At 34.9% G+C, this 27,801-nt stretch overlaps 4 protein-coding genes across 13 annotated transcripts in view; 2 read left to right on the plus strand and 2 right to left on the minus strand.

The window, feature by feature from the left end:
• The first annotated feature begins 731 nt into the window (after positions 1-731).
• Positions 732-6,619, plus strand: Shmt (serine hydroxymethyl transferase). Of its 2 annotated transcripts, none has more exons than XM_076791368.1 (7): positions 732-971; positions 1,468-1,654; positions 2,122-2,315; positions 2,402-2,613; positions 2,709-3,033; positions 3,112-3,611; positions 3,705-6,619. In XM_076791368.1, exons 2-7 carry the CDS (start codon positions 1,481-1,483, stop codon positions 3,869-3,871), a joined length of 1,572 nt encoding a protein of 523 aa, XP_076647483.1. In that variant the 5' UTR covers positions 732-971; positions 1,468-1,480; the 3' UTR covers positions 3,872-6,619. The 2 variants fall into 2 exon arrangements, with proteins under 2 accessions (XP_076647483.1, XP_076647484.1); XM_076791369.1 differs by having other exon boundaries at positions 1,478-1,654.
• Positions 6,620-6,723: 104 nt separating this feature from the next.
• LOC143356035 (Golgi to ER traffic protein 4 homolog) lies at positions 6,724-9,898 on the minus strand. Its single transcript, XM_076791381.1, has 6 exons — positions 9,148-9,898; positions 8,984-9,062; positions 8,338-8,572; positions 8,132-8,270; positions 7,642-7,782; positions 6,724-7,562 (listed from the first exon to the last, which is right to left on the minus strand). The coding sequence occupies exons 1-6, from the start codon at positions 9,309-9,311 to the stop codon at positions 7,313-7,315; spliced, it is 1,008 nt and encodes a 335-aa protein (XP_076647496.1). The 5' UTR covers positions 9,312-9,898; the 3' UTR covers positions 6,724-7,312.
• Positions 9,899-10,423: 525 nt separating this feature from the next.
• LOC143356033 (uncharacterized) lies at positions 10,424-27,770 on the plus strand. Of its 9 annotated transcripts, none has more exons than XM_076791374.1 (9): positions 10,424-10,844; positions 10,930-11,007; positions 11,089-11,222; positions 11,496-11,738; positions 11,853-12,237; positions 12,334-12,721; positions 12,803-12,925; positions 13,075-13,207; positions 26,307-27,770. In XM_076791374.1, exons 4-9 carry the CDS (start codon positions 11,497-11,499, stop codon positions 26,380-26,382), a joined length of 1,347 nt encoding a protein of 448 aa, XP_076647489.1. In that variant the 5' UTR covers positions 10,424-10,844; positions 10,930-11,007; positions 11,089-11,222; position 11,496; the 3' UTR covers positions 26,383-27,770. The 9 variants fall into 9 exon arrangements, with proteins under 9 accessions (XP_076647489.1, XP_076647491.1, XP_076647485.1 ...); XM_076791376.1 differs by having other exon boundaries at positions 10,930-10,980; XM_076791370.1 differs by having other exon boundaries at positions 10,424-11,007.
• LOC143356034 (protein-L-histidine N-pros-methyltransferase) overlaps positions 20,459-27,801 on the minus strand; it is a 32,222-nt gene continuing 24,879 nt past the window's right edge. Inside the window, exons 3-5 of the mRNA XM_076791380.1 lie at positions 21,822-22,034; positions 20,955-21,342; positions 20,459-20,859 (exon numbers count right to left, since the gene is read on the minus strand). Of these exons, the coding sequence (XP_076647495.1) occupies positions 20,764-20,859; positions 20,955-21,342; positions 21,822-22,034 (697 nt within the window). The 3' untranslated portion in view covers positions 20,459-20,763. The remainder of the gene's footprint in view (positions 20,860-20,954; positions 21,343-21,821; positions 22,035-27,801) is intronic.

Below are 27,801 nucleotides of genomic sequence, written 5' to 3' on the forward strand. Positions count from 1 at the left end.
CCTGCACAATCTAACCTCCCTTAGTCAGTATTTAACCTCCTTACAATCAGTGTCAGGTTACCCTTACACTATTCAATTTGTCTACGGATCTTCTAAAGGGCCTACTCCTTCCTTCTTCATCTAATCCTCATTCTTATTTCACAGAAAATTTTATTATATTTTTCTTTTTGCATTCTGCCCTTCAATTTCTCCTTCTGCTCCTTCGCCTGCTGTAGCGTATATCCTTTTTTTTATGAATCTGTATCTACTTTCTTTCTCTCATTCTTAATGTCTGCAGGTTTCTCGAGCACAGCTTAGCTAAATTCCTCACCTGTTCCTTAGTCTAAATTTTTGTAGCATATTTTTTAATACACTACAAATGTATTTTTACTTATTAGCATACAATTAAAGGTATAATAACATAAAACTGAGCTATAAATAATCATCTGATTTATGTGAAGCACTAACATCGAACATTATGTATATGTATCTCACATAATATGATTTTTTATAGATTAATAAATGTTAGAGCAAGATCAATGTTTGCAAAATAATTTTGTCAACAAGCGGGATGCTTCCACAACAAAATGTAAATCTTTTTCTTTTTAGATAGTGTTTGTTTTGATCATTCTCAATCGATTACGTCTATATTTAACTATCAATAGAAATAATTAATTTTATTTTGTATATCTATTTTTTAACAGATACTTTGTCATAGTTTTTCATTGAAAGATACTAAGGGAAGGGAAGTCCTTAGTGTTGGAAATGCTTGAACTTTTGTTTCATATAGTGTGATAAGAAAAAACGTTCAAAAGGTCTTGATAAAATTATACTGGTTTGGCTGGTACGAAATGCGATACGAACATATGGAGTTGTACATGTAGCCGAAGAAAGTACATCGATCGTGAGCTACTTTCAATGCGGTGGTGCTACAGTAAATCGTAAATCGTAACATCTGTTTGTACTGTTTATTGCTAAGAGGAAAAATTATAGTGAGTAATAAGTTATGTCATCTACAGAATAATATATTTTAAAAGGCATTGTATCAATAATGCATATTATTAATTTAAAATGAGAACATTCATTCTTTAAATTTTTATATTTTTATTTCTTTTTATATATTTCGAAACGGGGCAAAAAAGTATTCGATTTATATCTACGTCAAAGTAAATCAATTTACATCTGATAATATTTTCTATTGGCACAAAAATAACTACTTCACAGAATTAAATCCTCAACGGATTACTAAGTAATTTTGGACATTAAAACTTGTGAAATTGTAGTTAAATATTGTATAACAATTGAACGTAGGTCATGCGCATTAGGTACCCATATTTCACGGCGCCGTTGTTTGAATATTTTCTTCTAAAGAAGTTCTAGGTTAGATATGATGATGGACTTGCAAACACATGATCTGACTGAATTTATAGAAAATATTAAAAATCTAAAATCATATTGCGTATACAATGTTTATTTATCATGACTTAGGAAACTCTTGGAAATGCTTCGGAATTGGTCAAATTTAAATCGGCGCAGTCTTCAATTGGTTGAAGATCTGCTAATCTCTCGAATGCAGCGTATAAAAGAACGTGTTACTCAAGGGTACCCACCAGAACTGTTTAAAGTTTCAAATCGTAACCTATATATATCGTCCACCTGTTGCACGCCGAAACTCGTGAGTTTAGTTTAACAATATTATATGTATCTTTCAAAGAAAAAACATTCCGAATGTTATATTTTAAATATAATAAATAAAATTAGTAAATGATTGTATGGTATATATAGCAATTTTGTTCAAAGTTGCATCAGTTTATTAAATTAAATTTGAGATGATATTTAAACATTTTGTAAAACTGAATAGCAGAATTAAATTTTATATAATTTTTCTATATTCATGTTTCGGATATAATGTAAATATCCTCGAATAAATAGACACCAATTATGTTGTATTATACTATAATGTGCAGAGGGTAATTAACTAAATTCCTTTGAATGGAATGAATGTAACATTCGTACTATAGTCTTTTTAGAAAAGCAGTAATGTTAAAATAAAAGTAAATTTAAATTAAATTTATTTGTAACTCCTTTTTTTTATAACATCAATATATTATGTAAATTTAAAAGATATTACATCCTATTTAGAACATGCCAAACCTACTTCATAGTAATGTTTGGGAATCAGACCCAGAACTTTTTGAATTGATGAAGCAGGAGAAAAACAGGCAAAAACATAGCCTTGAGTTAATTGCTAGTGAAAATTTTACAACCCTCAGTGTACTTCAGTGCTTAAGTTCTTGTCTTCATAATAAATATAGCGAAGGTTTACCTGGACAAAGGTATGTTTCTGGATTGCATTATGTATTATTATTTTTTCATCTGTTATACACATTTAAGATGTTATATGTTCTAATAATGTTTTTAGATATTATGGAGGAAATGAATATATCGATGAAATAGAATTGTTAGCACAAAAGCGTGCTTTAGAAGCATTTAATTTAAATCCAGAGGAATGGGGTTGCAATGTACAGCCATACTCAGGAAGCCCAGCTAATTTTGCTGTCTATACAGGTTTAATTGAGCCTCATGGCCGTATAATGGGATTAGATCTCCCTGATGGAGGCCATCTTACTCATGGTGATATTAAGATTTTATTTAGATTTACTAAACTTTTTATATATTATTATATATATTTGCATGAACTTTATAAATTATTTTTAAAATTTTTTCAGGTTTCTTTAGTGCATCTAAGAAAGTTTCAGCAACATCAATATTTTTTGAATCGATGCCGTATAAAGTAGATCCTCAAACTGGTCTCATTGATTACGAAAAGTTAGCTGAAACTGCAAGATTATTTAAGCCAAAAATTATAATAGCAGGTGTATCCTGCTACAGCAGATGTTTAGATTACAAGCGGTTCAGAGAAATAGCAGATGAACATAATGCTTATTTATTTAGTGATATGGCTCACATATCAGGACTGGTTGCTGCTGGAGTAATTCCTAGTCCATTTGAATATAGCGATGTTGTATCGACAACTACTCATAAAACTTTGAGGTAATTTATCCAATTTTTATTCGATATTTATACAGTTTAAGAGAAAACATAATTGTCATTATGTATTTTAATTTTCAGAGGGCCTCGAGCCGGTGTTATTTTCTTCCGTAAAGGAGTTAGAAGTATTGGGAAAGATGGCAAAAATATTATGTATGACATAGAAGATAGGATTAATAATGCAGTATTCCCAGGCCTACAGGGTGGTCCACATAACCATGCAATTGCAGGCATTGCTACAGCAATGAAACAAGCTAAAACTCCAGAATTTGTTCAATATCAAAAACAAATTGTAAATAATGCTAAGAGACTCTGTTCAGGACTTCAGAAGCATGGCTATAAAATTAGTTCAGAGGGTACAGATGTACACATGCTTCTAGTAAATTTACGGCCTGCAGGTCTTACAGGAGCCAAAGCAGAAAAAATTTTAGAAGAAATTTCTATTGCCTGCAACAAAAATACTGTACCCGGCGACAAAAGTGCAGTGAATTGTAGTGGTATTAGACTTGGTACACCAGCAATAACTACTCGCGGTTTGGTCGAGGAAGATATTGATAAAGTTGTTGATTTCATACACAGAGGTATGTCGACATTCAAATAAAGATTACAGTATAAGTAAACACGATATATAACTTTAAATACAATGTGTAAGCACAATTTTTAATTTGTTTCAGCGTTATTGCTTGCCAAGGAAGTAACAAAGATTTCTGGGCCCAAAGTTGTTGATTTCAAAAGGGTACTGAGTACAGATGAATGTATAAAACAAAAAGTTTTAGCTTTAAAGGATGAAGTAGAAACATTCTGCTCTCAATTTCCCTTGCCCGGTCATGAAACATATTAGTGATTAAAGTACAACAGTACAATATCGTACAATCGTCGATAGTACGTCGACGTATCAACGTATATATCGACCTATTGTATCTATTAGTACAATGTCGTCTTTTTATTACTGTATCTGATGTTGTCAATTATTTGACCAGGGTTATAAGTACTTGTGTACATCATATTTTACAGGTATGAATATTTGTTACAAATGTCGTGAACAAAATAACAAAATATTTGTTACAAATATCGTTTGTCCACGAGAAGAAGGCTCAAAGAAACTAGGTATCTATGCTTCACTACTTGATATCCCTACTTCACGATACAAGTATTTCGCAATAGTTCTAATCGCATGAAGAAGAAAATGAAGAAACCTATCGAATAGGACTGGAACAGAGCTAGCTACTACGCTAGCGGAGTGGGGGTCTCTGAGATCCTCCGTTGTTCCACTCTCATTTCGCGTGCCTTCTTCTCATGCACGAACGATATATGAGAAATCTCAATACCCTAAAATGATTAATCATGTTTTAAAAGTATTAGATTATAATCATATATATGAATTACAATATTGCACCGGAAATGTATTACATTAGAATTTTGTACTCCTTTTCTTTTTTGCTTTTGTAATAATATATTATATATATTTTGTAATATACTCATATCTACACTTACTATTGCAACTGCATGTAGGTGTATTTTTTGAATCTGTCTCGATCTTTTACGTTTATTTGTACAAATTACTATCAACAGAAAATGAAAAAATATGTTAATACAACTTTGTTTATACAGACATAAACGTTTTATCTTTACTATCTCTTTCCGACAGCTATACATATAGAAAAGATTTGTAATAGTTTATAATGTCATTATTTGTCTTATTTTTTCTCATAAAATGGAAAGTTAGTTTCTTCTCGTAAATAAATAATTGATTAAAACGCATTGTTTTATTAATATAATCAACTATACTATTATTATTAAATACCTCATTTCTGCACGTTCTTATATAAAATTGTATATTTCTATTTTACAATATTTGATTAAGATTATTATAAAATTAGTGTATATAGTAATTTATTAATACCAATTATGTAGCTTCTATAATGCACAAAAGTTTATATTTAACTTATAAAGAATTACATTTTGCATCTTGATATTAAATAAATATATTTTTATCATATTAATCAGCTAATTAAACTTGAATGCTTATACCAATTGATTAGTTTAAATTTTTTTAATGAGCTACTTGAATTTTAAAATAGTAGAAATGTAATATACTTGTTTATACAGTTGTTAAGAAACGGTTCTGAAATTCGACGAGCATATAATAGTTTAAAATACAAGATAAGAGATGAAAATGAATTCATTGAATTATGTATTTATATTACAATTTTGAAATTATTTTCATAAATCCCTCTTTAAAACAGGAAATTATAGTTAATACTAAAAGGTTATTTTCTTGAAGTTGTATTAATTAGTTTTCATTTCTTTATGTACTTTAATGCTCTTGAAATTTTAGATTCATTTCTTAACGCTCAGGACCCTAAAATTACTTGGTTGAAAATGAATTTTGAAATCAAGTTTGTTTACTAATGGTACATGACTAGACTGTGGATTATATGCATTTATGAAAAAAATTACTATGTGAAATTTAAAACAGTAGAAAGCTTAAAAGAATTTAACAGTGTCAGCATATCATTTTCAACTTATGAAAATGATTTAAGGAAAAATTAAATTTTTATTTGGCTTTCACTTCTTATAATCGGTGCAGAAAAGTTTTATTTTGCATAAAGATCCGCAGTCTATAAGTGACACATACCATTTATAGATATTACATAAAGTTTCTTTCACTATTAAATTGAATAGTACATTTTATATACAGTAAAACCCCTGTAAAGGTTCTCGCCTCCAGACCATCTGTAAACCTTTACAGGGGTCCATTTGAAAGACATCTAGCTCTCCTGTAAACGCTTATGAGATATACTCATAGAAAAAAAGTAACATATTGTTCCGAAAAAGTATCAATAAAGCAAGCACTTCGATCTATCTCAGGTAACAAGGAAATAATTCGTGAACTCATTTATCATTAATAGCACGAGCCTGTACAGGGGCCTGACTGTAGCTAGTATTTCAATAATTTATTTTTGGATTTTCGTTTTAGTTTAAAATGACAATAAACTTGCAAATGCTAGAGTCGTTACTATACGAGCTTAATGAAGATTTACTTTCAAAGTAATATATATATATATATATATATGTATATATATTATAATCCACTAGTACAGAAAATTAAGTAATTCTATAGCATCTTATTAACGCAAAATATAAGAAGTTAAACTTCAAACAATTTATTTCCCTTGAAAAAAAATTGCGCTTATAGCATAAAAATTAAATTGTACAAATTTTTATAACAATTTGAATATTGCATATTTTTATATTTTCTGCATTTATAAATTATGAAAAAATAAGCTTTTATATTTATGATGAAAGAATATTCTGTGCACACATATGCTCTTATATAAGAATATACATACACGCGTATGGAATATACATTAGCATATGTATATACTTATTGCAAGTTCACATTTTTGTAATGTCCTTTTCCGTACTCTTGTTATCCAATACACAGCAATAACATATTTATATTTCTTAGTCTTAAACAGTGCTTTATTATAGAATCATGATCGTTCATTTCACTTCATTAACTAAATATATAATCTATTTTTTACTGAAACTTTAATCATTCGTATTTATATTAGCGTAGTGTTTTTAATAAATAAATTTGTTACTTGTTACTGTGATACTTATTGCCATACAATTCACTTTACTTATTTAGTGATGTAGCAACCAGTAATATCATTAAGCACTCTCGTCTTGGAACTGTAAGTATGCATGTCACGTTTATTTTTCACACGTTTAAGAATATATAAAATAAATCTCCGTCTCAGGAATTACACTCAAATACACATTCATTTTTAAATATATGTGTTATATACGAATTGTAACTAATCCAAGAATTTTTTTCAATGTTTAAGTTTGCTTGCACATTTGATTAATAAATTTTTCAACTTTTAAGTTAATTGTGTTAAATATATTTCTCAAGTATAATATCAAAATAGATTTTAAAAAAGGAAAGAAAAAGATCTCGACCTTTTTTAAGTATTTAGAAACTACTAAAAATTTTAAACTCGTAACTTTGAAAAATTCCTCTTGTAAAAGATTTCGCATATTTGTAGATTAAATAATTAACTATACAAGTTGTTTAAAAAAATTCATTCTAATGTAATTCTTTTCAAAATTTGACAGAATAATGTAATGCAGTTTTTTTTTAAATATGTGCGACATTAATATATAGTTACATACATATGTATATATATATATATAAATATTTATATATACGTATATAAGTATTTAAGTTCATTATTTACTTTCACCACATTGCACATTGAAGTCTAACGTTTGATCAGTCGAGTTCTTGTGCTGTATGTGAAGTTGAAGCTGTATTTCTCTGTTCATCGTCTGAATCTTCGTCCTCTACATTATTAAAAAATGATTGTAAAAGAGAACCAAACAGTCCCTGATTGCGTGGACGTGGCAATGGAATATTAAAAAACAATTGCCCTATTTTATCTAAGTACTGTCGATAACATGGATCTCTGTTTAGAGATATTTGATATTGTTGGCAAAGTACTGTGAATACAGCGAGTTTACCACTGAAAAAGAGTAATTAGATATGTATACATATATATATAGATATAACATCTAGAAATTAATAATTTTTTTAAAACTCACCTATCAATTGTTTTCAATAGAAAAAATAAAAAATTCAGTAATGGAAGAAGATATGGTGGACCACTGTTTATTTTTGGATGTTGTGAAGTATAAGAATTAAAAACTTCTTGAGCAGTTGCTTTGTTTTGTAAGCACAGGTATCTGGAGAGAATAATTATAGTATTATATAGACATAGATTTCCTAGAGCTCTTAAATAACTAAAAATTTCATTTAACCTTTTGGTTGTAGTATGCCCGAACACGAAACGTGGCAACAATATACAAGAAGCATACGAGAATTACAGGTCAAAACCAGATAGACTAATTAATGCAGATTGTCAAGCTTTTGTTGCAAAGTAAATATCTCAAAATTAATTTCAGTCTAAACAAGTATCTTATGTTGGAAACCTTTAGACGCAGTTCACACTGACAGAGCAGCTCTCGTTGAGCATCTACAGACATTGTACGCAACCAAAAGATTAGGAATCACGTTAATAATATATATGCTTACTGCAAAACTGCCTGAGCAATAAAAAGATCTACTTCATTCGTGTAACCACGTCGCACATGATATTCAATCAGCATTTCTGCACATCCAGAACCATCTTCGCTATGTATGAAATGCTGTTTTGCCATTATATAATTTTTTTCTGAAACAAAGTATAATTAATTTCTCATAGCAAAATGTTATAGATATTGCTCCTTTCCATGAATTACCTTTCCAAAATGTTACTGCTATTTTTTGATGTAAATCGGGATGACCTGTATTGTATTCTTTGTCCGTTATGCTCCATCGTAGGGCAGATTGTATAAATGTGTCTCTTTCAGGTGATGAAGGGCTCATTAAACTAAATAATAATGTAATTTTTTCAAAATACCATGACGAAGGTTTTGTTTTCGATTGTCTTAAGACATTTACAAATAAAATTCCTAAATCTGCTCCACTAGCATACTGCAATAAATAATAATTCCATTTAATAAATAATGTACTTTAATTTGTTTATTATCATAAAATGTATATGCTACAAAAAATATATTATAATATATAAATTATATTTTGTGTTAACATTCATGTATGTATATATAAATATAAATATGGAAAACATGCTCTAATTGAATGATATCTAGAATATTCTAGATCTGAAAAAATTGACAGTATTAAGTCATTTTTGTAACAAAAAGGTGGTTGAAGTATAGAGTGTTTGATGACGATAGACAATAAAATTTAAATACAGATTGTTCGAGAAAAAAATTTGTAAAAAGTACTTGAAAACGAGTGGGGACACATTAATCGAAAAGAGATTGTTTTAAAAAGATATCAATAAAAGTTATAAAATTAAATATAGTAAAGTGTATTACATACTTGTTCATGCTCTAATAAAATTTTCGATCCTGTAAACAGTAATCTCAAAAGTTCCGAATGCTTATTCTGTCTAAGATATCTGGAAGAAGAGGTTAAGCAGTCACATCGACGATTGCACTAAAATAATTCTTTGACGATGTTGACTAATTATATTATTGGCTCACCTAGAATATAAAGTTCTATACATTTGATGAGCTTCATAAAAATTTTTCGAATTTATAGACGCTTCTAATTTTGCTAAAACTCGCTGAACACCGTGATTGTACTGCGAGGCCATGTTTACGCTGTTTGCAATATTTCTTTCCTCTGCGTTTACAATTGGTACCATTGTCGAAAAGCACTTTAAATTTAAATTTTCTTTCTCACAAAATGATTCGTGTATGCAAACATAAATACGCAAAGAGATATTAACACATAATACGCAACGCGTTGTAAGTATAGACTGTAACTGTTGCAATTGCAAACATATACGTATAATGTATATGTAAATACGTACATAGATTTTAGTGATCTAACTGACGCAAACTGTAATTAAACAGTAATTTATATTTTCTATAATATTAATTCTTTCAATACTGATAACGCACGAGTGTTGTATTTATTTCTTGTATCTGGAATCAAAAATATCACTGCTTTTGCAGAATTAGGTGAGATTATGATTAAACATGTTTCAAAATCGCGTTATCATCTGCATACTTTATTGTCAGGAGCCACTTTTTTCCCACAGAATTGCGAAACATATCATACTAAGAACATCGATATATTTAAGGTTTGGCAATTTAGCATTTCACTTTTATAACCTTGACATGATCTTAATAATAAAAAATTATATTTTTGTTAACAATAATATTTTTTCCGAAGTAGACAGTATATCGCTATTTAATGACAGAAGCAAGTAAAACAATCAGTAACGCAAAAAATAGCGTGGTTCTGCAGAGCAGTTTACAAAAATTATCAAATATATTAATTATATTATAAACACTATTGTAGATTACACGATTACTTGTCGTGTTCAGAATTAAAAAAAAACTTGAAATATTAATAATTTATCTTGAATGTAAAAAGACTGCAGCTCGCTTGCTTGACATTAGATTTCCATCGTTAATCAAATAACACTATATAACATTGTATTTTCGTTGCAGATGTAAGAGTTCTAATATAAAAGGTATTCATGCAACTTGTTTGAAAATGCGTTCAATTTATTTAAATTGTTTGATCATTTTCGATTTATATATATATTATGTAAATATTATTTTCTAATGTTTGTACATTGTTGTGATTTCCAGTTCAAATAACTGTTTCTTGTATTCTTCCGAAATATGTATGCATAATACATCATGAATTTTATGTCCAACAAATCTGTTAATTAACGTGTAATACGCATAATGTCGATATTAATTATATAAGTTTAAAAAGATGTATACATATATTTCTTACCTTTGAGTCATATTTTATTGACAATTGAAACTATACATATAAATAAATGTTGTGCGCAGGTGTACGCGATGCACATATACATGTACATGTGCAAGAGTAATATAAATGTTATGTATCGAAAAGTATAATTCCAAGTAGCGGTAGACGCAATTTATGTCAGAAAATTGCATAATCTATTGGAAAAGCGTATATTTCAATTGAGGCGAGTCACAGCAAATCGATATCGTAATGCGTTCGTTTCGCTTGGGAGAGAAAACATTGAAAAGCTGTCAGGCGATATCAATTGCAAAAAGTAAAATGTATTGATAAATGCGCAAAGTAGCGTCGCGTAAGCGCTGAAGTGTCGTAGGTGTAATGCATACATACGCAACAGAACGGATACGGTAAAAATCGTGAAGGCAATGCGCCCCTGGCGGCCAGCAAGGTAAATAATCCTTGCGGAAATAATTATCGCGATTTATGTTATTTGCAAATGTGAGAAGAATCATTAATGAAGGTATGTCAAGTAGCGGCGATTAGGATGATATACGGACCCTGTAGCGTTCCCGGTTACACTTCAAGTGAGTGAAAATCGTGTTTGGTGCGGGGTGAGTGTCTAAAACCTTCATTCCCCCCGTTTTTAAAGGGGGGCGGTGGCTCGTATCAGTGTTTTTTTATCGTTTCTTTAGACGTCTTCATCCCGAAAATAACAATGGCCGGAGGAATCGAATATGCATGGACTTTTAAACTGCCAAGCTTGCTACCCTGGCAACCTACACGTATTTTCCTGATCCCTTTTTATTACATGTGTCAATTAGCATCGGTACGGCTACTGTACATTGTAATTTTTTTTCCGATTATTTTTGTAGAAGTTAATTGCTCAAATTAGAGAATTTTTTTAACTTTTAATTACCATAATGTAATGCAAATGCACTTTTGTAAATGCTGACATATAAATGTCATACATTTGTACCTACCAGTTTATTTATTCTTCTTGTTTATATTGTATATTTTATTTTCCTTGATTTTGAAGATTATTATTGTGTGCCTAGTAAAGCAAGTATTACACCTAAATTAAATGATTGTGTTTATATAGAATGGACTTGGCAGAAACTATGAAAAATATAGTTGCCAAAGGTATGCAAACCGAAATGGGACCACCAGGCGGAGGTTCTGGTTACCCTGGTACACCTAGTAGTGCTGGTTATGTTACGGAGAAGATGTACATGTTATTACAAGCATATCTTCAAAATAAAGGTTGGAATCCAAGCATTGAACTTCTTCAATGTTTTTCTGAATTCAAGGATGCGTCTATGATACCGAGTGGTGCTTATTTGCAGTAAGGATGCATAATTTAAAATTTGTATAGAAATACATTTTGGTTTTTGCTCGTAAAATTTCATACTTGGATATGCAAGATGTTTTTATAATGTATATTATAATGTCTAAACAGGATGATGGCATCGAGAATAGCTTTGGACTCTCAGGGTAGGCTAGTCCTTAGAGAAAATGGAAAGATAATATTACCCTATGAACATTTTGCAAATGCTGTGATGTTAAAGCACATGAATGGTCCACATGGTTTACATTTGGGATTAGAAGGTACAGTTAGAGCTGTTATGGAATCGTACACTATTGGACGAGAATGTTTTGGTATGGAAAAAGATTTTATAATAGAAGTGGTACAAAATTGTCCAAACCCTGCGTGTCGTTATTATAAAAATCAATTGGAACTAACACAAAAAATGGGACATATGCCACCAACGTATATACAAGATAATGAAACGACTGCTTCTCTTTTACGTAGTAGTTTTCCTCATAATACAGATTTTCAGGCAGTAAGCATAAATGCATTATGATTAATTTATACAGAATTACTTATTATTTTCTTTATGATCCAAAAATTTAATGACATTTTATATTTTGTATTGTAGACCTTAAGTGGTGCTAATCCAAATACTCATATGGGAGCAGGATCTACTACAGATTTGTCAGAAATTAGAGGTGCTGGAAATCAAATAAATCTTCAACGTCCTCCAAGCCGTCCATCATTAAATATTCCACATCGACCTGTATCGCAAGAAAAAAAAGTTACCACTGGAAAACAACATTATGAATCTTTAGTACCTACTATTTCAATGACAGATCATAAATTAACAGATTTCTTAAGAACAAATTTGGATAATTTGGACAATCTCAGCCCTTTTGGTTTAGGTAACTTACAAGGAATAGGAAATGCAAATAAGGATTTGTTAGCTTTACATAATGGAGCTTGGCCTTTGGAAAATGAGAAAGGCTCTCGGTCATCTACAAATTCAGAAGGTAGTTAATGAATTACAGTGCTCACTTATAAATCTTAATGTATACAACTGTAATCTATATTAACTAAACGTTATTTCATAGGTGGACAAGAGAAAATTGTTAGGGCTTTTGCAGAGGTTATGAAAAATATGGCACGAATGAAGGCTTGTGTACGTCCTGCGATGTGTAAACCTTATGGAAAACAATCGGAAGCTTTGCAAAAAAGTAAAAAAAAAATATATAATTTATTAGTACTATTTTTTTATTTTGCTTATAACCGACGTATTGTTTCATGATGTATGGATATTTTCACAATTTTGTTCGTATTAGAGAAATTAGTGAAACTATATATTTCATTCTTTATTCTATTGTAGCATTGGTTGATACTATACAGCTGGTGCAATCATTGCGAAGTTTTCTGCCACCCCCGCAAATTCCTGTTTCAAGCTGGAAAAGTGAAGATAAACATCGATTAGATCATACGGGTACACCTTATCTCCCCCCCTTGTAAGTATTTCTTATAGTTTGTATTATAAATATACCCTCGTTACATGACTAGAGATATCAAATAAAGAGTTATAATTTTTACGCAGAAAGGCTGGAGGTTTAGAAGAGTTATGCGAACAACGCAAGCTAGACTAAACAATGTCTTCGCTTTTTAAGTGTCAGACCAGGTTCTATCTTTGCGCTTTATGATGTCCTAGTCATGTGGTGTTTATGGGTTACATGGGTGTTTTATATTTAAATCACCCGAAGGATTGCTCAAATGTTGTTGGCGTTTAGGACCTCAAAATACTAAGAGAAAAAAAATGAGTCATGCGTGGACTGTGATAAACGTGGGTAGTGAACAAAATTATACATATATAGTCAATCGAAACTCATACCATTATTTCTGATACAAAACAGCTTTATTTTGTTGCTATTATTTTTCTCATGAATCTCTGGAATCTGCCTATGGGGCTTGGTTAGTAATAATGGTCTGGTAATTTTTAATTATCGGCCTTGTATTAAATAATTTGCAAACTAAACGTGTTATTAAACAGCATTTATATTCTGTTATTATACAATATTGTTTTAGTAAGTCACCATTTGTGTTCTAATAATTGATATATTGTAAAGATTATTTATATACCGTAAATATTATTTATAGATTATAGAAGGTGTCTCGTAACTGAGTTCTATAATGTACGAGTATTTGTCGCGACGGTACTCTTTCCATGCGGTAGACATAGCTCTGTCTCTGAGCATAGTGTAATACCACCCGAAATTGATTCATTTGATGCGCTCTTTGTGCTGTTACACGGTAGCTTCTTCTATTCTTCTTCTGACCAGTTCCAGATACCGCAATAGCACATTCCTTCACCTATTTTGTACAGCTTGGTGTTTGGCTCTTCCATAAAGTCGACAATGACTTTGTATCAGAGTACAGTGACCACCTGGCTAACAACATCAATTGCAGAAAGACCAAATGTGAGCTGTTAACTCATCTGCATTAAATTCAGTTCCTCCTTCACTGATGGCCGTCAGCATCGAATGCAACGTTTTGAGATCGTTCATTAATCCGATGACGATCTGACTTCGTATTCGAAACGCGACCAAACATGGTTTACTGCCCTCTCCGCTAGCAGTAGGCATTGTTATAATGAGGAAGCTAAACATTATCGTTCCCCTTCTCGCTTGAATTGTGTGCCGTTACGCTGTTAGTGTATGACAATTTAACTGCCATTCTTTACCCTCACATCTCAAGCTCCACCCAGGTGATGACAGTATTTATTGGTGTCACGAATTACCGCGCCAGTAAGGCAATTTTTTTCTATGCTATCTTCTGGAAAGAGAACTTTGTGGTATTTACTTCCTATAACTTTGCTGACGTAATACCGATTTTAAGTCCTTGCCGGAGCCTGCAGTGAGACAAATATTCCTGGAATCTTGAAATATTAATGTTCTTTTAAGCCCTTCAATAATCTACTAATCTCTGTTCTAACTGTTCTTGCTGTTCTTTGTAATCTACTTACACCTTGACTTGAAAAGGAGGATTACGATTTTCCATGAAAATACTTTAAAGAAGCTAAACTACTCGCGAAAACATTTTAATCTGTACCTTTGATTACGAGAAACCTTGTATAAATGAACTTTATGCGTGTACCGAAAGTTTGAAGGAAGTTTAATAGTTGAATCTGTTTACATTTGAAATCGTTGGTAATTACATGTGGTTGAGGATACTTCACATATGAAGGTACAAATTTATGATTATAATTCTTGTTATCATTTGACCTTCTGTTACATTACGCGTTGAATCCCTTTTTCTGATGATTTCGTTATACAGAGTGTATTACGAAAAAGTGAGATTTTTCTAATACGTGGTTTCAAAATGGGCAACATATCGCAAAAGAAAAGTATTAAAATTGCGAGTGTATTAAGAACTAAATTTTAGTTCGCATTCAATCGAGATTGTCTATTTGAGCAACTTCATGTGCGACCAAAACCCATGCAATAATGCTAATTGTTATTTGTAATATGCAAGTAAGCAATATATATAAATAAGAATTATATTGTTTGAATGGTAGACACAATGATGGAGGATTGGAATTTCATTTGCCAAAAGTGATTTTAATTTGCAAAAGAGGGATTTATAAATTTTGATGAGACAATATCGTGGAAAATATTTTATTGTGTCGCATACAAGAAAAATAAAATGAAACCACAATTCTTCAGGTGGCCCGTTTCTCGTTTAACACTCTGTATAATAATAAAAGCCATAATAGACTTTTCTAGTTGAACACTGAATTTGTGTATATACTTTTCCTTGAAACTGATTATTAAACGAATTATTATTTATTTATAAAAATAGGTGGAACGTTTATACTGTTGTTACGTGTAATATTATTCGCTAAAAAAAAAGACGAAACATGTTGAGATTTGTAATAATGAATAAGTTCCATAGGCAGAAATAGCAACATATGGGGTGCGTGTCAATAAAAAAAAAACCAATTTGTTTTCACGTATATGTTAAAAAATACTTGCGTGAACAAATTACATTACTAGGGGAATCTTTACAGTGTGACTTGAACTGATGCTCAAAATTTTCTCTTCGCGTGCTAATATTACTTAAAGAAAAGAAAAACGAGATTACCTCTGGGAACCGCGAGTGCGTGATAAAAGAAAAAGAAAAAAAGATTATTATGTGTTATCTCATTGACGCCTTTTGATAAAATGCATTTTATTTCGGTTGTAAAATTAAAAGAAATCGTTTTAAATTCAATTGTTATGCGCATATCTGCGACGGTGAAATGTTTCCTTCCTGCTCGATACTATCAAGTTACGGACTGTATGTTTTTGAATATAAACAATAAATTCGCGTACCGAGTGTGTAAAAGCGGACGAATGCACGAATCCCGTTTATACACGGGTTCGAAGAGTGTAAAGTTTCGGCTATAAAATAGCAAACTTTTATATGGACATGTGCGAATGTGTGCGTGGGTGTTTGTGTTAAACTCTCTGTCTACAGGATGTAGATCAAAAACAAAAAAAGAGAAACTGCGATTTAAACGGTTGGCTATATACTCACTGAATCACGAAGAAATCAGAAGTAGAGAAACCAATTTTGTCGCAGCCAATAATTCTTGCGAATAGTATATAGTGCGTACAATAATTACAATTTTATTGTGACTGATAGATTAATAATCAAGTTAGAAAAGATTGATAATCAACGAGGCTTTTTCACCTAACGCGAATTTAAATGCGACAATTAGACCTCAAATACAAAATCATTAAATTCAACACCGGACATTTATAGATGATGTACGTCTTGCTCTTTATAAGCTGATTCAACCATATCACGACTGAAAGCAGTTGAAGCTGTTACTGCAAAAATTTCTCTGCTGTTAGACAATTTTTCATTCGATTCAGTGAGTGATGTATGCCTCCCCCGTTTGAAATCCTTCTTGAACGTTTTGTGTAAATGTATTTGTTATAAGCTCATGTATATTTATTTGATACATCAGCAACAATTACGTCGACGAATTGTTAACAGGATTCAGATTTTCATAGTATTTTCATTCATACCTGTGTACATATCACTATCAAGCAAAATCTATTTTGCATTATTCTTCTTTCTGTTTTGGAAAGGTATTTTGTATATATACATGCATTTTCTCATTCATAGAGTAAGCGTATTTTGGGAAGATATACTCAATTCGAGAAATTGACTGCGCGGGTGATCGAAACGAAGCTTACGATCTTTATTTTTATAAATAGAAAGTATTTAATTAATATTCTACGTTGCACGAAATTAGAGGCAAGGCTCGAAGACTTCAGTCCCAACGCATTTAACTTTTAAGATTCGCTGTTTATTTTAATGTTTTGCTTTAAATAAATTCAAAAAAGAAAAAAAAAAAAAGAAAAGAAAATAAATGACAAAATTTATTTATGAGTAACATAAAAGGTTGTGTTTGAAAAAATAAATTATAACTGATCGAAGGATATACTAACGAATTACAAGTTAGCGATTTAACGTTACGAGTAGTTTGTAGCCAGTTCTGTATGTGGAACATTAAGAAAAAGAAATTCCGGTATCGATACAAGTCAATAAAAAAAAAAACAAATTGCGTGTTAAAATTAAGTGAAATTTATATTTGGATATGATTCCAAAGCGTGATGTTCGTTCGACTTGGGCAAAGTGCATTAATTAATTTTATACATAGAGGATGAATTATGCTTGGTATCTGCGAACGAAAACTACACAGGTATCTTATGCATTAACTCGTCTCGTTTTCTCGCATGTGGAGTTTTCTATAATAATTTATACCCGGCGCACCGTTTGAACGTCAGGGAAATTTGAGTCCTGTGCGCTCCGTATTTTTGTTATTTACTATATCCTAAGGTAAGGCTACAGCAATATCGTCTAGTAATTTCACAATTACCAGTTGTACACCAAAGTGTATTTACAGCAACTAAACAGACTTATTTCATCTAGTAGCTATATAAAACTAACGCAAATGTACTAACGTTTGCCCCGCCGTCGAAATATCGATGTAATTAAGCATATCTATGACTAAGTCCCCAGTTAGCCAAATACTGTTTCGAGCAAATTTTTTCGCAATGTTTGTATCACATTTTGCGAGCAAAAGGCTTATCCATTTGGTTGAAGCAGAATTTGGTCTTTATTTTCTATGGGTTTGGCACCAAAATTTGTCGACAAATTCGAAGCCAAATGCGGAAATAGATGGATCGAAATTTGAGGACAAAGTTTGCAGGCAAATTCCATGCCAAATCGAGGCCAATCCTTGGCTTAGTTATAGAGGGCAGATCGGTCGCACCAAGTCCTTGCTCCACGAGTACATATCGGTAAAAATCGGAGTAAACCGTGCTGTAGGAGGGAAAATAGAATTTTATTTAAACTTCTAACTTATATAATTTTAAGTTTCATATATTTTCAATAATTTAATTCTATTTTCTCTCCTACAAGACGGTTTACTCTCAGAACAAGGTTAGGTTTGCTCTTAGTGTGACCGACCTGGCCTCTATAATTTTGGCTGCAAACTTTGCACTCAAATACCGAGCCTAATTCGGAAACAGATGGATCGGAATTTGTAGACAAATTTTGGTGGTAAATTCATAGCAAATTGCCTACTGGGTCGCTACACACAAACGGTTTCCTTTCGTTTGACTAAATGAGATATCTCGTTTACTTTGTGCGACATTCAGAAAATGTCTAACAATGATATTGTTTGACCTTGGGGGAAAAAGAGAAACATTTCTCGAGATTGTAAGGTTGCTGAAAATCATCGAAGCGCAATAGTTTCTAGTTCTCTCGTGCATGCTCGATTTGACAAAAGACAAACCTTGAGTTCTCTTTTTACATGCAACAATACATATTGACAATGAAAATTTGTCACTCTATTCAACCCTTTAGCTACCACATGCAACCCTTAGCGATTCCCCTCGAATCTTTTGACCGTCCTAGGTTCGTAGTGTTTAAATATTTTTTAAGATCACGACGACAATAAGTTATACGTTGCGATTCTCACGTGACAATTCTTGGGCTCATTTTGACCTAACTTTTCAGCTTCTGGTGGCTAATTTAAGTCGTCGTTTATATCGGTGATGATGGAACTGGTCTAAGCTATAAATTTCAAAAGATTTATCATTTATTTTGCGTTGTACTGATTTATGTTGTAATCATGTGGTATTATCTCTGCAGAATAGCGAGAAAATATATACCTGACAACAGCTCGACAAGAATAACTTGGATAAGTCATTGTCTTCATTTAGCATGACACAGTCATCATTGTTCCTTACCATGTTACACTTCTTCCTTTTTTCTTGAAAGGAAACGCCTTTTGCTATAGTATATTTTTCAAAAGAAGACGCCTAAAATGCATTCATAGTCTGCGGGAGCAGACCTAGGAATGTCTCCTATATTGTAACCTTGAAGTAGTAGGAGTAGGAGTTATTGTGGCTATATATCATAAAGGGTAGTTATTTTCTAGAAAGAGTGAAGATACGAACAAATTATATTTTACATGAATTCTGTGAATACTTTTAGCAAAGGTCAGTAAAATTTGGGTAAAAAGATTATATATAATAATATTATAATATTTATTATATTTGGGTAAATATCTTAAAACGAAGACTTAGACCACTTTCATAATAAACGGTATGTTTATTTACGACAGGCCTAACAGAGAGATGTAGATTAGATCAGCGCATCTCGACGAAGTATGTTCTAAACCAGTGGTTTTCAAACTTTGTCGATTCACGCGACCTTTAAGATGACAAACAGCTTCTGTGGAGGACGAAAAGAAGATCATTATTTCATTATATTTTTCTTTTATTGAACAATTTCAATACAAGTTGAATAGTATTGATTACTAATTTATTCATTCTTGCTACGCACGTAAGTTTAATGACTGAGATGTGCTAGCATTTTTTTTATATAAAATATCAGGCTCTAGTGATGTCTGTAAGCGCATTTCATATTCGGCATCCAGTCTATTTCTGTACATCGTACTCGTAAAAGAAATAAAAGAAAAATATGATTATAAATTGACTATTTCGGAGTTGTAGCTTCGCGAGTGAATCCGTTTAAAATTTGACTCGCAGAACCTTCCGCGAAGCACAGTTTGAAGACCACTGTTCTAAACTGTATCTAAAAGGATCGAGTACGAGTCCGAATGGTACTAAATATCGCTGCCGCCTATGGAGTCATTAGAACGGCCATTAAAGCTGCCCGAGGGTTAAGACGTTTTTCTTGACGATTATCGTGGGCGAAACTTTCATCGTTTGATTTTTTAGAAAACTATTTACGCAATAACAAATGCTAATGTTTTAATAGACTATTCGGTAATAAACATAGCTGACTATCAAGCAGCAGACAACGGCGGTACTGCCAGCACACGCGAATTTCGTGCGTTCAGCGGCTGAGCTATCGGTAGATCGATGTGGCTAAGGCAGCAAGCTCTGTCACAGCTAAAGGGTTAACGAAATACTTACAATCTCGCGATGTCTCGAATGGTACGCGTTCGATGAGGGTAAAACCTGCTATATCTTTCCCCGGGGGTGTTTTTTTTCCGGTGAGTCATCGGGCGCCACGGAGGTATATCAGTTGGTCAAGTTAAACGGAATATTCTGTAAATGTGAAAGGAAGATGAGGGAGCACGGAAACTAAGTCTGACAAAGGTACAAAGCCAAGTCTGAAGTGAGGTAAAAACTAAAGCTAAGCACGCGACATGTAAGATCGTATACGTAGATCACAAGTTCAGAATATGTTTCCGAGGTTTATTGCTCTCGCGTCGTATTTACGCCACAAGACCATGTGTACATGTTTTCTGCACCGACATTCGACAGTAAGATGGTTGTAAAATTGTGCACCGTTGTTGTTCATTCGTCGCTTACGAATGAGCAGTTTAAATGATATGATACACCAAACGCTAACCGCTGTATCTGCAAATTAAGCTCGTTGTCGCTTGCCAGTATTGCTCTCTTCTGTATTCTCGCATAATTCTCATACATGACAGCAATCATTAAAAGTTTTTACAAGTGTGACTTGCCTGTGCGTCACATTACCGATCATGACCCGCCTGTTCAACCGTCTCCTCGCCTTGCGGTATCCAAGCGCCGGTGTCCGTCCATTCGGAAGCCGAGTATCGCCAGGTGTCCTAAAACCTTTTGACGTGTCAGGTCTTCGAACGATTAGGAGATGGGGCAAAGAAAAAAAGAAGAATTATAGCTATCCACCGGATCGCGTACTAACCGGCTGCGCCTCCAAAACAAAAATCACGTCGTCCAAAAAGTAGTACGCCTGACCGAGATCTCCTTCGCAAAGGTAGGGCAGTTTGCTCCATGCGAGACACCTCAAACCGAGCGGGGCGAACACCCTGTCGACCAAGCTGGCGATTTGACCCTCTAAACCGTTCCCTTTCACCGGTAAGTATTCCGACGGCTTGTGATCACCCCTTTCTCCGACCTCCACGTACGGAGTGAACGGGAGGACGAGAGCCACCACTAAACGACCACCAGGAGCTAGAGACGTTTTCAGACGTCTCAGCAGCGTGTTTGGCCGGTCACAACGGTCCAACAGATTTAGGCAGAGTATCACGTTGAACGGGCCCGTTTCGTGCCATTTTTCTACGTCGAGCACCCTGCAAAAGAAAGATAACGCAAACATGCATTTTGAATTCATATCTCCAAGACAACGGAATGCTGCTGACTAGGGTAAGGGACCCAATTACTGTGGGGGTACCAATTACTCTTCCTATATTAAATATTCTTATTTTTAAAGCATAACGAATATTAAAAAGTAGATATTACATTTTTTTCATTAAAATCAGTTAATATATATGTTATATATCTCTTTTGTAATATACATTATGCTTAAAAAATAAGTATAATTAACATGAGCACAGTAATTGTGAATTTTAAGGCAATTAAAATCTATAGAAATACGCAAACAACGTGCCAAAAATACGTAGAAAATATGCGAATATACTGAAATTATGCAAGATATGCACATATATACGTATCTTACACATGTGTACAGATCGTCATTTATTTTATCGTAAATTGATTCATCATAGTTCGTATTACAGTAAACAGTCTTCTCGTCTAGATATCTACTCACGTAAATTTCCGTTTCGTCAAGGTCCACCTCATTGGCGCTGATATGTCTGTAGCATAAACTTTGTCGAACAGGTGTGCAACATGTGCGGTTGTGGCACCATCGCCCGCGCCTAAATCTATCGAGGAATCCCATGGTCCAGAGAAACCGCTTGCGGCCATCAGCTTTTGAAATTGTTCGCAGGAGAACACGTGCATGGAACCACGGCCCAACAATCTACGAAAATCATTTATCATTATAAATCGAGTTTTCGGTAAATCATGATAATGAAATGGTCCGAATGAAACCCGCAATCAGGTTTGTTCGGGCAGAAAACAAGTCGAAAAGAAAGATTGGTTCGATCGGTTTTCCTGTTTGATAAACGAGTATCTATGAACGAGCTCTAGTACTTGCAGTAAGTAGAACAAGTAGGTCATGACCAGACGCGTCAGACGATTCTTATCTAATAGCACACGCGTTCGCTGAGTTTTCAAACTCGACTTACACAAACACGGAGCGCCAAACGAAAAAATGTTTTTCCTCCTTTTCGACCTGTTTCTTCATGTGGAATCACCACGCGGTCGCTTGTACCACAATTTTGGACAAAACCCAATCACAATTCAAGAATTCATAGTCGCCTTTATATCTATGTCCAGTGGTGTGTTTGTTGTATCCGTACTTTTATTATTGTCTCTCGCACATAAATAGTCTTCTACACGTATATCGACAGTTTCAGACCGGCTTTATTATGAAACTTCGTGCGACTAAAGATACACATGATCAAAAATACTATTTATTTTTTCACGTAGCATTTGTGCAAGCTTAGCGAAGAACTCTCGTACACATTATGATCATTCTATTTTAAATTAAATAATATTTTATACCGAAAGTTCCTTGGAACATTTCGATTGTTTAGTTTTAAATTATATTTACTTTAGAAAAGTCCTGGTATAGTCCAGGAGTTCTTCGTAGTCTGAGTGTTAGGTACCGTAAGCGGTAGCGCCGCCATTTTGGATCGTAAAAATACGAAAAAAATCTTTCTAGGAACCTTAAGATACGTTGCAAACGGTGGTTCAATTCGATTTCATGTTGGATGATTTTTCTGGACTGAAAGAATTGTTTATTGTTGTTCTTAGGTGCGTTACTGCGGTCTAATCCCCAAGCGCTTATTAATTTATTGAATCGCCGAAAGCCAAGGTTGAACGTGAAGCGGCGGCACGAATCGAATGGTAACGGTAACCGATATTTCTACATCTGATTGTGCGAGCCGCCGAAAGTTCCACGGAGGATGAAAGACAGCTGTATACGGGATCGAGCGACAAGCACGCGGGTTTAGCTCCGATAGAATTCTATGACGGTGCGGCGCTCGGAGAGGAAGTCTTCCTGAAGGCCGATGGCGATGGCGGGTCTCGCGAGGAAAAAGGGGTGGGTTCATTTGAAAATACCAGCGCCGCCGCAAAAGCGGCGCATGGCCGCGGCGATCCATCAATGCCGCGAAACGCGGGATTTTGATCGTAAATTCGGTTACCCCCAGCGTTATAAATAAGGCGATGGTGGTCTTGTGGACCCTTCTCCGGGGACCTACCTCGATTTTCTCTCTATCCTTTTCTGCGCTCGACCATGGCCGGTGCCATCAATTAACGAGCACCTCCTGGTTTCCATTGAATAATCAATAAAAATAAAAAAGAACATGGAGGAGGAGCAGGAGAAGAAGAACAGGGAAAGGAGGGAGACGCCGAAAGAAACAAAAAAAGGAGCAAAATCCGACGGAGGAAGGGATGAATAGAAAAAGAGGAAGTGGCCCGGTTGCTGAATATTTCGTAACAACTTATAGCTTATCTGCTCCTCTTTCTTGATACCACCTGATAATGTGTTTTGCGATACAGCGCCGTTTCGATTCGATCACTAAACGTTACTTTTATTTTATTAGTGGGCTGGTAGGAGCCCAATAGAAATCTCCTTTAACAATTTTAAATTCCTCTCAACTTTTTACTGCTTCAAATTTTCCCTACTCATATTTAAATGCATAACATCATCACTCTAGATTTGCAAATCTTATTTCTTTTTTTGACTATTCACTAGTCTGATGTTAGCTGATCTAGCCGAGTCGTTTGTTGCAAAAGTGGTAATATTTGTGTGTTTGGTTCAACACCGCATAACGAGGGTTCAGTCGTTATTAGATAAAATATTTTTAACATAATTTTAAGGTGGCACAAGACAAAATTGTGCTTTGTAGAACTTTTGCATTGTCCGATGATTAACCTGCTTTCGACCTGCACCATTTTCGCATTAAACGGCCGAAATATCGGATTCGTAGGACGAAGTCGCGGATAGAAGTAACACTAAACAATACCCTATTTTTTTTGGTACTTTTTCTGCGTCCGTCACCCGCGGTTTCTGCGTGGCTGTTTGTCTTAGACCTGCTACTCTGTCTATGGGTCCTCTAAGCTCGCTCTCGGTGTCAGTTTCTATCAGCATTGTGGTGGTCTTTTGCGATTTTTTTGGTCGTCGTCGCGCAAGACAAAGAGGGAAAAGAATAAAGGGTATATCGTGAGGGGAACAGTGCGAAAGAGAAAATGAAAGAGGAGGAGAAGGAGGAGGAGGAGGAGGAGGAGGAGGAAGAAAGGGAGGAGTTGAACGGGGGAGATACACATACGATATACACGCGTGCAGCTCACAAATCTGGCTTGCGGATCGTAGCGGCTTCGTCGGCGGCGCGAGCGACAATTAATTCACCGCTTTTGCTCTCGGCTTCTCTTCTTCGGGCCCCATTGTATGTACGTACTCGTTCCCTCCCTCCTCCCAACCGATCCAGTGTTTCTCCCTCGGAATCGTTCCGGGCCCATCGGTGCTTCCAACGTCGCCCTGTTTTATCGAGCGATACCAATCCCTCTTTGGCCCCCCCGCCTCTTCTTCCTTTTTCTTTCTTTTTTTCTTCATTTTGTTTTCCTCGACTTCGTCGGGGGCCCCGTACCTTCCGAAGCCGCGTCTTCAATTTCGATACTGGCGTCACGCGGTCTAGAGAGCTCGGTTGCGCCGTCGCTCCAGCGTTGCCGGTTTTTCGAGCTTCGGTTCCCGCGCATAATCCTGCTTCAACCCTTTGGGGACCAGGATTTTTCAAACGATTAAAAATTGCTTCCCCGCACAGGTAGATCGTACGACTCGAATATCGCAGGAAAAGAAAAATATCTACTGACTTTTTGCTTATCCCAATTTATCAAATTGTTTGCAAATTTGAAAGCGAGATATCATTTACATCGTGTTGTAGCGATGCAAATAATTAAATCGTTTGCCCGCAACCGTAGAAATTAGATGAGTGATCCTGATGTTGGGAACGCAGTGTTGTTGCATATGATTTTCAGGATTATTTCTCTTGACGAACTTGGAACATAGAAATATCGAAATAATAGACTATTTGAAATTGCTATTGGTCCGGATAAATCAATATTATTTTTACTTTCGAATAACTATATATTCGAATAATTATTTTCAAATCAAATTCGCCCAGATCTGGTTTCAGGGTTGTTATGTATTTGCTGGAATGAGAAACTACCCTCTACAAGGGTAGTTTCAGACAAAGCTTCGTCGATAAGTTTCGGCTGACATGCACCAATATTTATGCTTGCCATAATACGGTCTGTAACCAACATGTCATAGAACTTGAAGGGTATCGCAAAATTTGTCCACCTTTTTCGCGATTTTGGTGTGCGACGCGGTTGTTGGGCTAGCTGTACAGATGGTCTGGCCTTTTAAAGAGACGTAACCGAAATTTCATAGTTCGAAGGGGGCCAGAAAATTTGATTTTTGCCCACCTTTTTGCGATACTGGCCAAAGTGTACGACGGTGGTTGGGTTAGCTATAGACTTGGCTTTTATCGGCGGGGACCTCTCGCAGTTGCTCGTAAAATACCTGGAAGGGCGAGCACGTAGTGTTAAAGAGGCGCTCGAAGGACCGTTTACCTAATAATAGCAATAATATGTAAATTCGATGCGTATCAAGCCGCCATCTAAAGAATCCAGCTCGCTTCGGGCCTATTGTTTGCAAATCCTCGTTTCAACCGCGTTGCTCTCTGCTGGATTACTCCTTGGTATCGGTCGCGCGCGAAACCGACGCAGGTAGTTACAATCTCATCGTCGGTGTGCACATAAAACTTTTGATTACTGCAAAACTCTGTACATTTATTTTTTTTTTAACGGGCGACACAGTCATAGATACGCGAAAGTCACCATAGTCGCGAAATAAAAAGAATTTTCATCATCTTTCGTCGTCCCGTGTACCAGATAGCGCGCATTTGGTTGTTTATACGATAATTACAGCGGTAACGAGCGTGTATTTACGGATGCAAACTTTGATTCAGCATTAAACTGTTTTAAAAGGTGCATCGACGCCGGCACAATTATGATTTGATTGAATCTCGTCACGCTCGGAATTCTTCGTATCCCGTACACGCCATTACATATTCACGTCGTTACATTCGGACGAGTTTAACTCTGTGATACAACATTTCAGAGTGGGACATTTCAGAGTACACCCTGAATGGATTAATGAACCGAGTGACATGGGATCTGATTGGAGCAACGCTTAAAGAATCTATCCAGTCATCTTTACCTTCGTTTGTCGCTTTGAACGAGCTACGTGGTATCCTGACCTTTCTCTTCCTTTTTCCTCGCGTCATCCCCTTTTCCCCTTCTCGGGAGACGTTTCGAAGCTCCGGGTCCCTGAGATTGATTTTCGAACTCGTTACAATCCCCTTCTTCATTGTTTCCTTTAATTATTCGGACAATCCTTCAAATTACCGCCGGTACTATCGAGTCGATCGAAACGACGGACGTGACATTTTTTAAATATGATCTATAAGCTTCCGTCACTCAAATGTGAGAACATTATTTCCAAGTTATTCGGAAAAAATCTGTTCGACGAATGGAAACGCTAATAAATTAATAAATCGTATTATTTCACTGAATATCGTTTATTTGTGCGATCGTTATTGCTTTGTAGATCCCCCTTTCACGAAATGTACCTGATTTTTATTGACAGAATCAAGACGTGTTCTACACGTTTTATCCACAAAGTAGCTCATCCAATGTTACTAATATTTCTTACAGTACCTACACGATTCTCCTGCATTCTCATCACATTTTCTCAACTTTATTTCCATCGGTGACAACGAATAATTTATATACAGATATACAAAAAAGCATACAAAAATAAGTCGACAATGTAAAATAAAATTCGTTCCTACGAGGACTTGTTTTCGATCGAATCGAGTTTGAATATTCAGCGAATGCGCGGGCTATCGGAATCGGCTGAAGAGTCTGTGCATGACCTACCGATTCTACTTCCCGCAAATACCAGAGCAGGCGAACTCGTCCGATTTCCAAATTCTTTTATCTCGTAAACGCGGTGACAAACAAAAAAATGTTGTCCCTTCTGTCCGACTTGTTTCTGCACACATGGCTGCGTATAAATTTATCTCTACGATCTAAAAGTTCGGAACCGGTCAAAATTACGAATCCCGTGGTTCTATCGCCAAACATGACCCACGGTCCGAAGCATCGAGCACGTGGAGCGAGCGCTCAATACCACTTTCTCCGGTTTTCAAAATTCCGCGGACTGCGCGAAAGGGGTGGGGGTGTCTCTCTCTCGCATCGATATCGTCGCGTCCGTTTCTTTTCATTGCCGTGATTATACAATCGACGCTTTAGGCCCACGTACTCGTACTCCAGTCGGAGAGAAAAGGACGACGAAAAAAAAAAAAAAAAAGAAAAGAGGGAAAAAGGGAGTACGCGTGCAGAGGAAGGAAAAGGAGCGCCACGGCTGACACAGCGTGCGCGAGCTCGGCGATAGCGTTCGTTTTGTAGCGAGACGATATAGAGAATTCTCGGATTCGTTCGGTTGTTTCCGTCGAGCGTCGTATGTTTATACGTCCCCCGGTGGGGGGCAAGCTTACTTCAAGAGAGTACGCGAGATTCTGGCTTGGGTGGGGGTTGCCGGAGAGGTGGGG

This window comes from Halictus rubicundus, chromosome 8 (assembly GCF_050948215.1).
Source record: "Halictus rubicundus isolate RS-2024b chromosome 8, iyHalRubi1_principal, whole genome shotgun sequence".
Lineage (NCBI taxonomy): Eukaryota > Metazoa > Arthropoda > Insecta > Hymenoptera > Halictidae > Halictus > Halictus rubicundus.

Bases quoted from the DNA above. Each gene is read 5' to 3' on its own strand.
- Shmt (XM_076791368.1), top strand. From the start codon at position 1,481: ATGCTTCGGAATTGGTCAAATTTAAATCGGCGCAGTCTTCAATTGGTT. The intron at 1,655-2,121 runs GTGAGTTTAGTT...CATCCTATTTAG, and splicing joins CCTGTTGCACGCCGAAACTC to AACATGCCAAACCTACTTCA. The intron at 3,034-3,111 runs GTAATTTATCCA...TTTAATTTTCAG, and splicing joins ACTACTCATAAAACTTTGAG to AGGGCCTCGAGCCGGTGTTA.
- LOC143356033 (XM_076791370.1), top strand. From the start codon at position 11,497: ATGGACTTGGCAGAAACTATGAAAAATATAGTTGCCAAAGGTATGCAA. The intron at 12,926-13,074 runs GTAAAAAAAAAA...ATTCTATTGTAG, and splicing joins ATCGGAAGCTTTGCAAAAAA to CATTGGTTGATACTATACAG. The intron at 13,208-26,306 runs GTAAGTATTTCT...ACAACATTTCAG, and splicing joins ACACCTTATCTCCCCCCCTT to AGTGGGACATTTCAGAGTAC.
- LOC143356035 (XM_076791381.1), bottom strand. From the start codon at position 9,311: ATGGTACCAATTGTAAACGCAGAGGAAAGAAATATTGCAAACAGCGTA. The intron at 8,573-8,983 runs GTATGTAATACA...TATTTATTGCAG, and splicing joins TTTTATTAGAGCATGAACAA to TATGCTAGTGGAGCAGATTT. The intron at 7,783-8,131 runs GTAAGCATATAT...TATTCTCTCCAG, and splicing joins ATTGCTCAGGCAGTTTTGCA to ATACCTGTGCTTACAAAACA.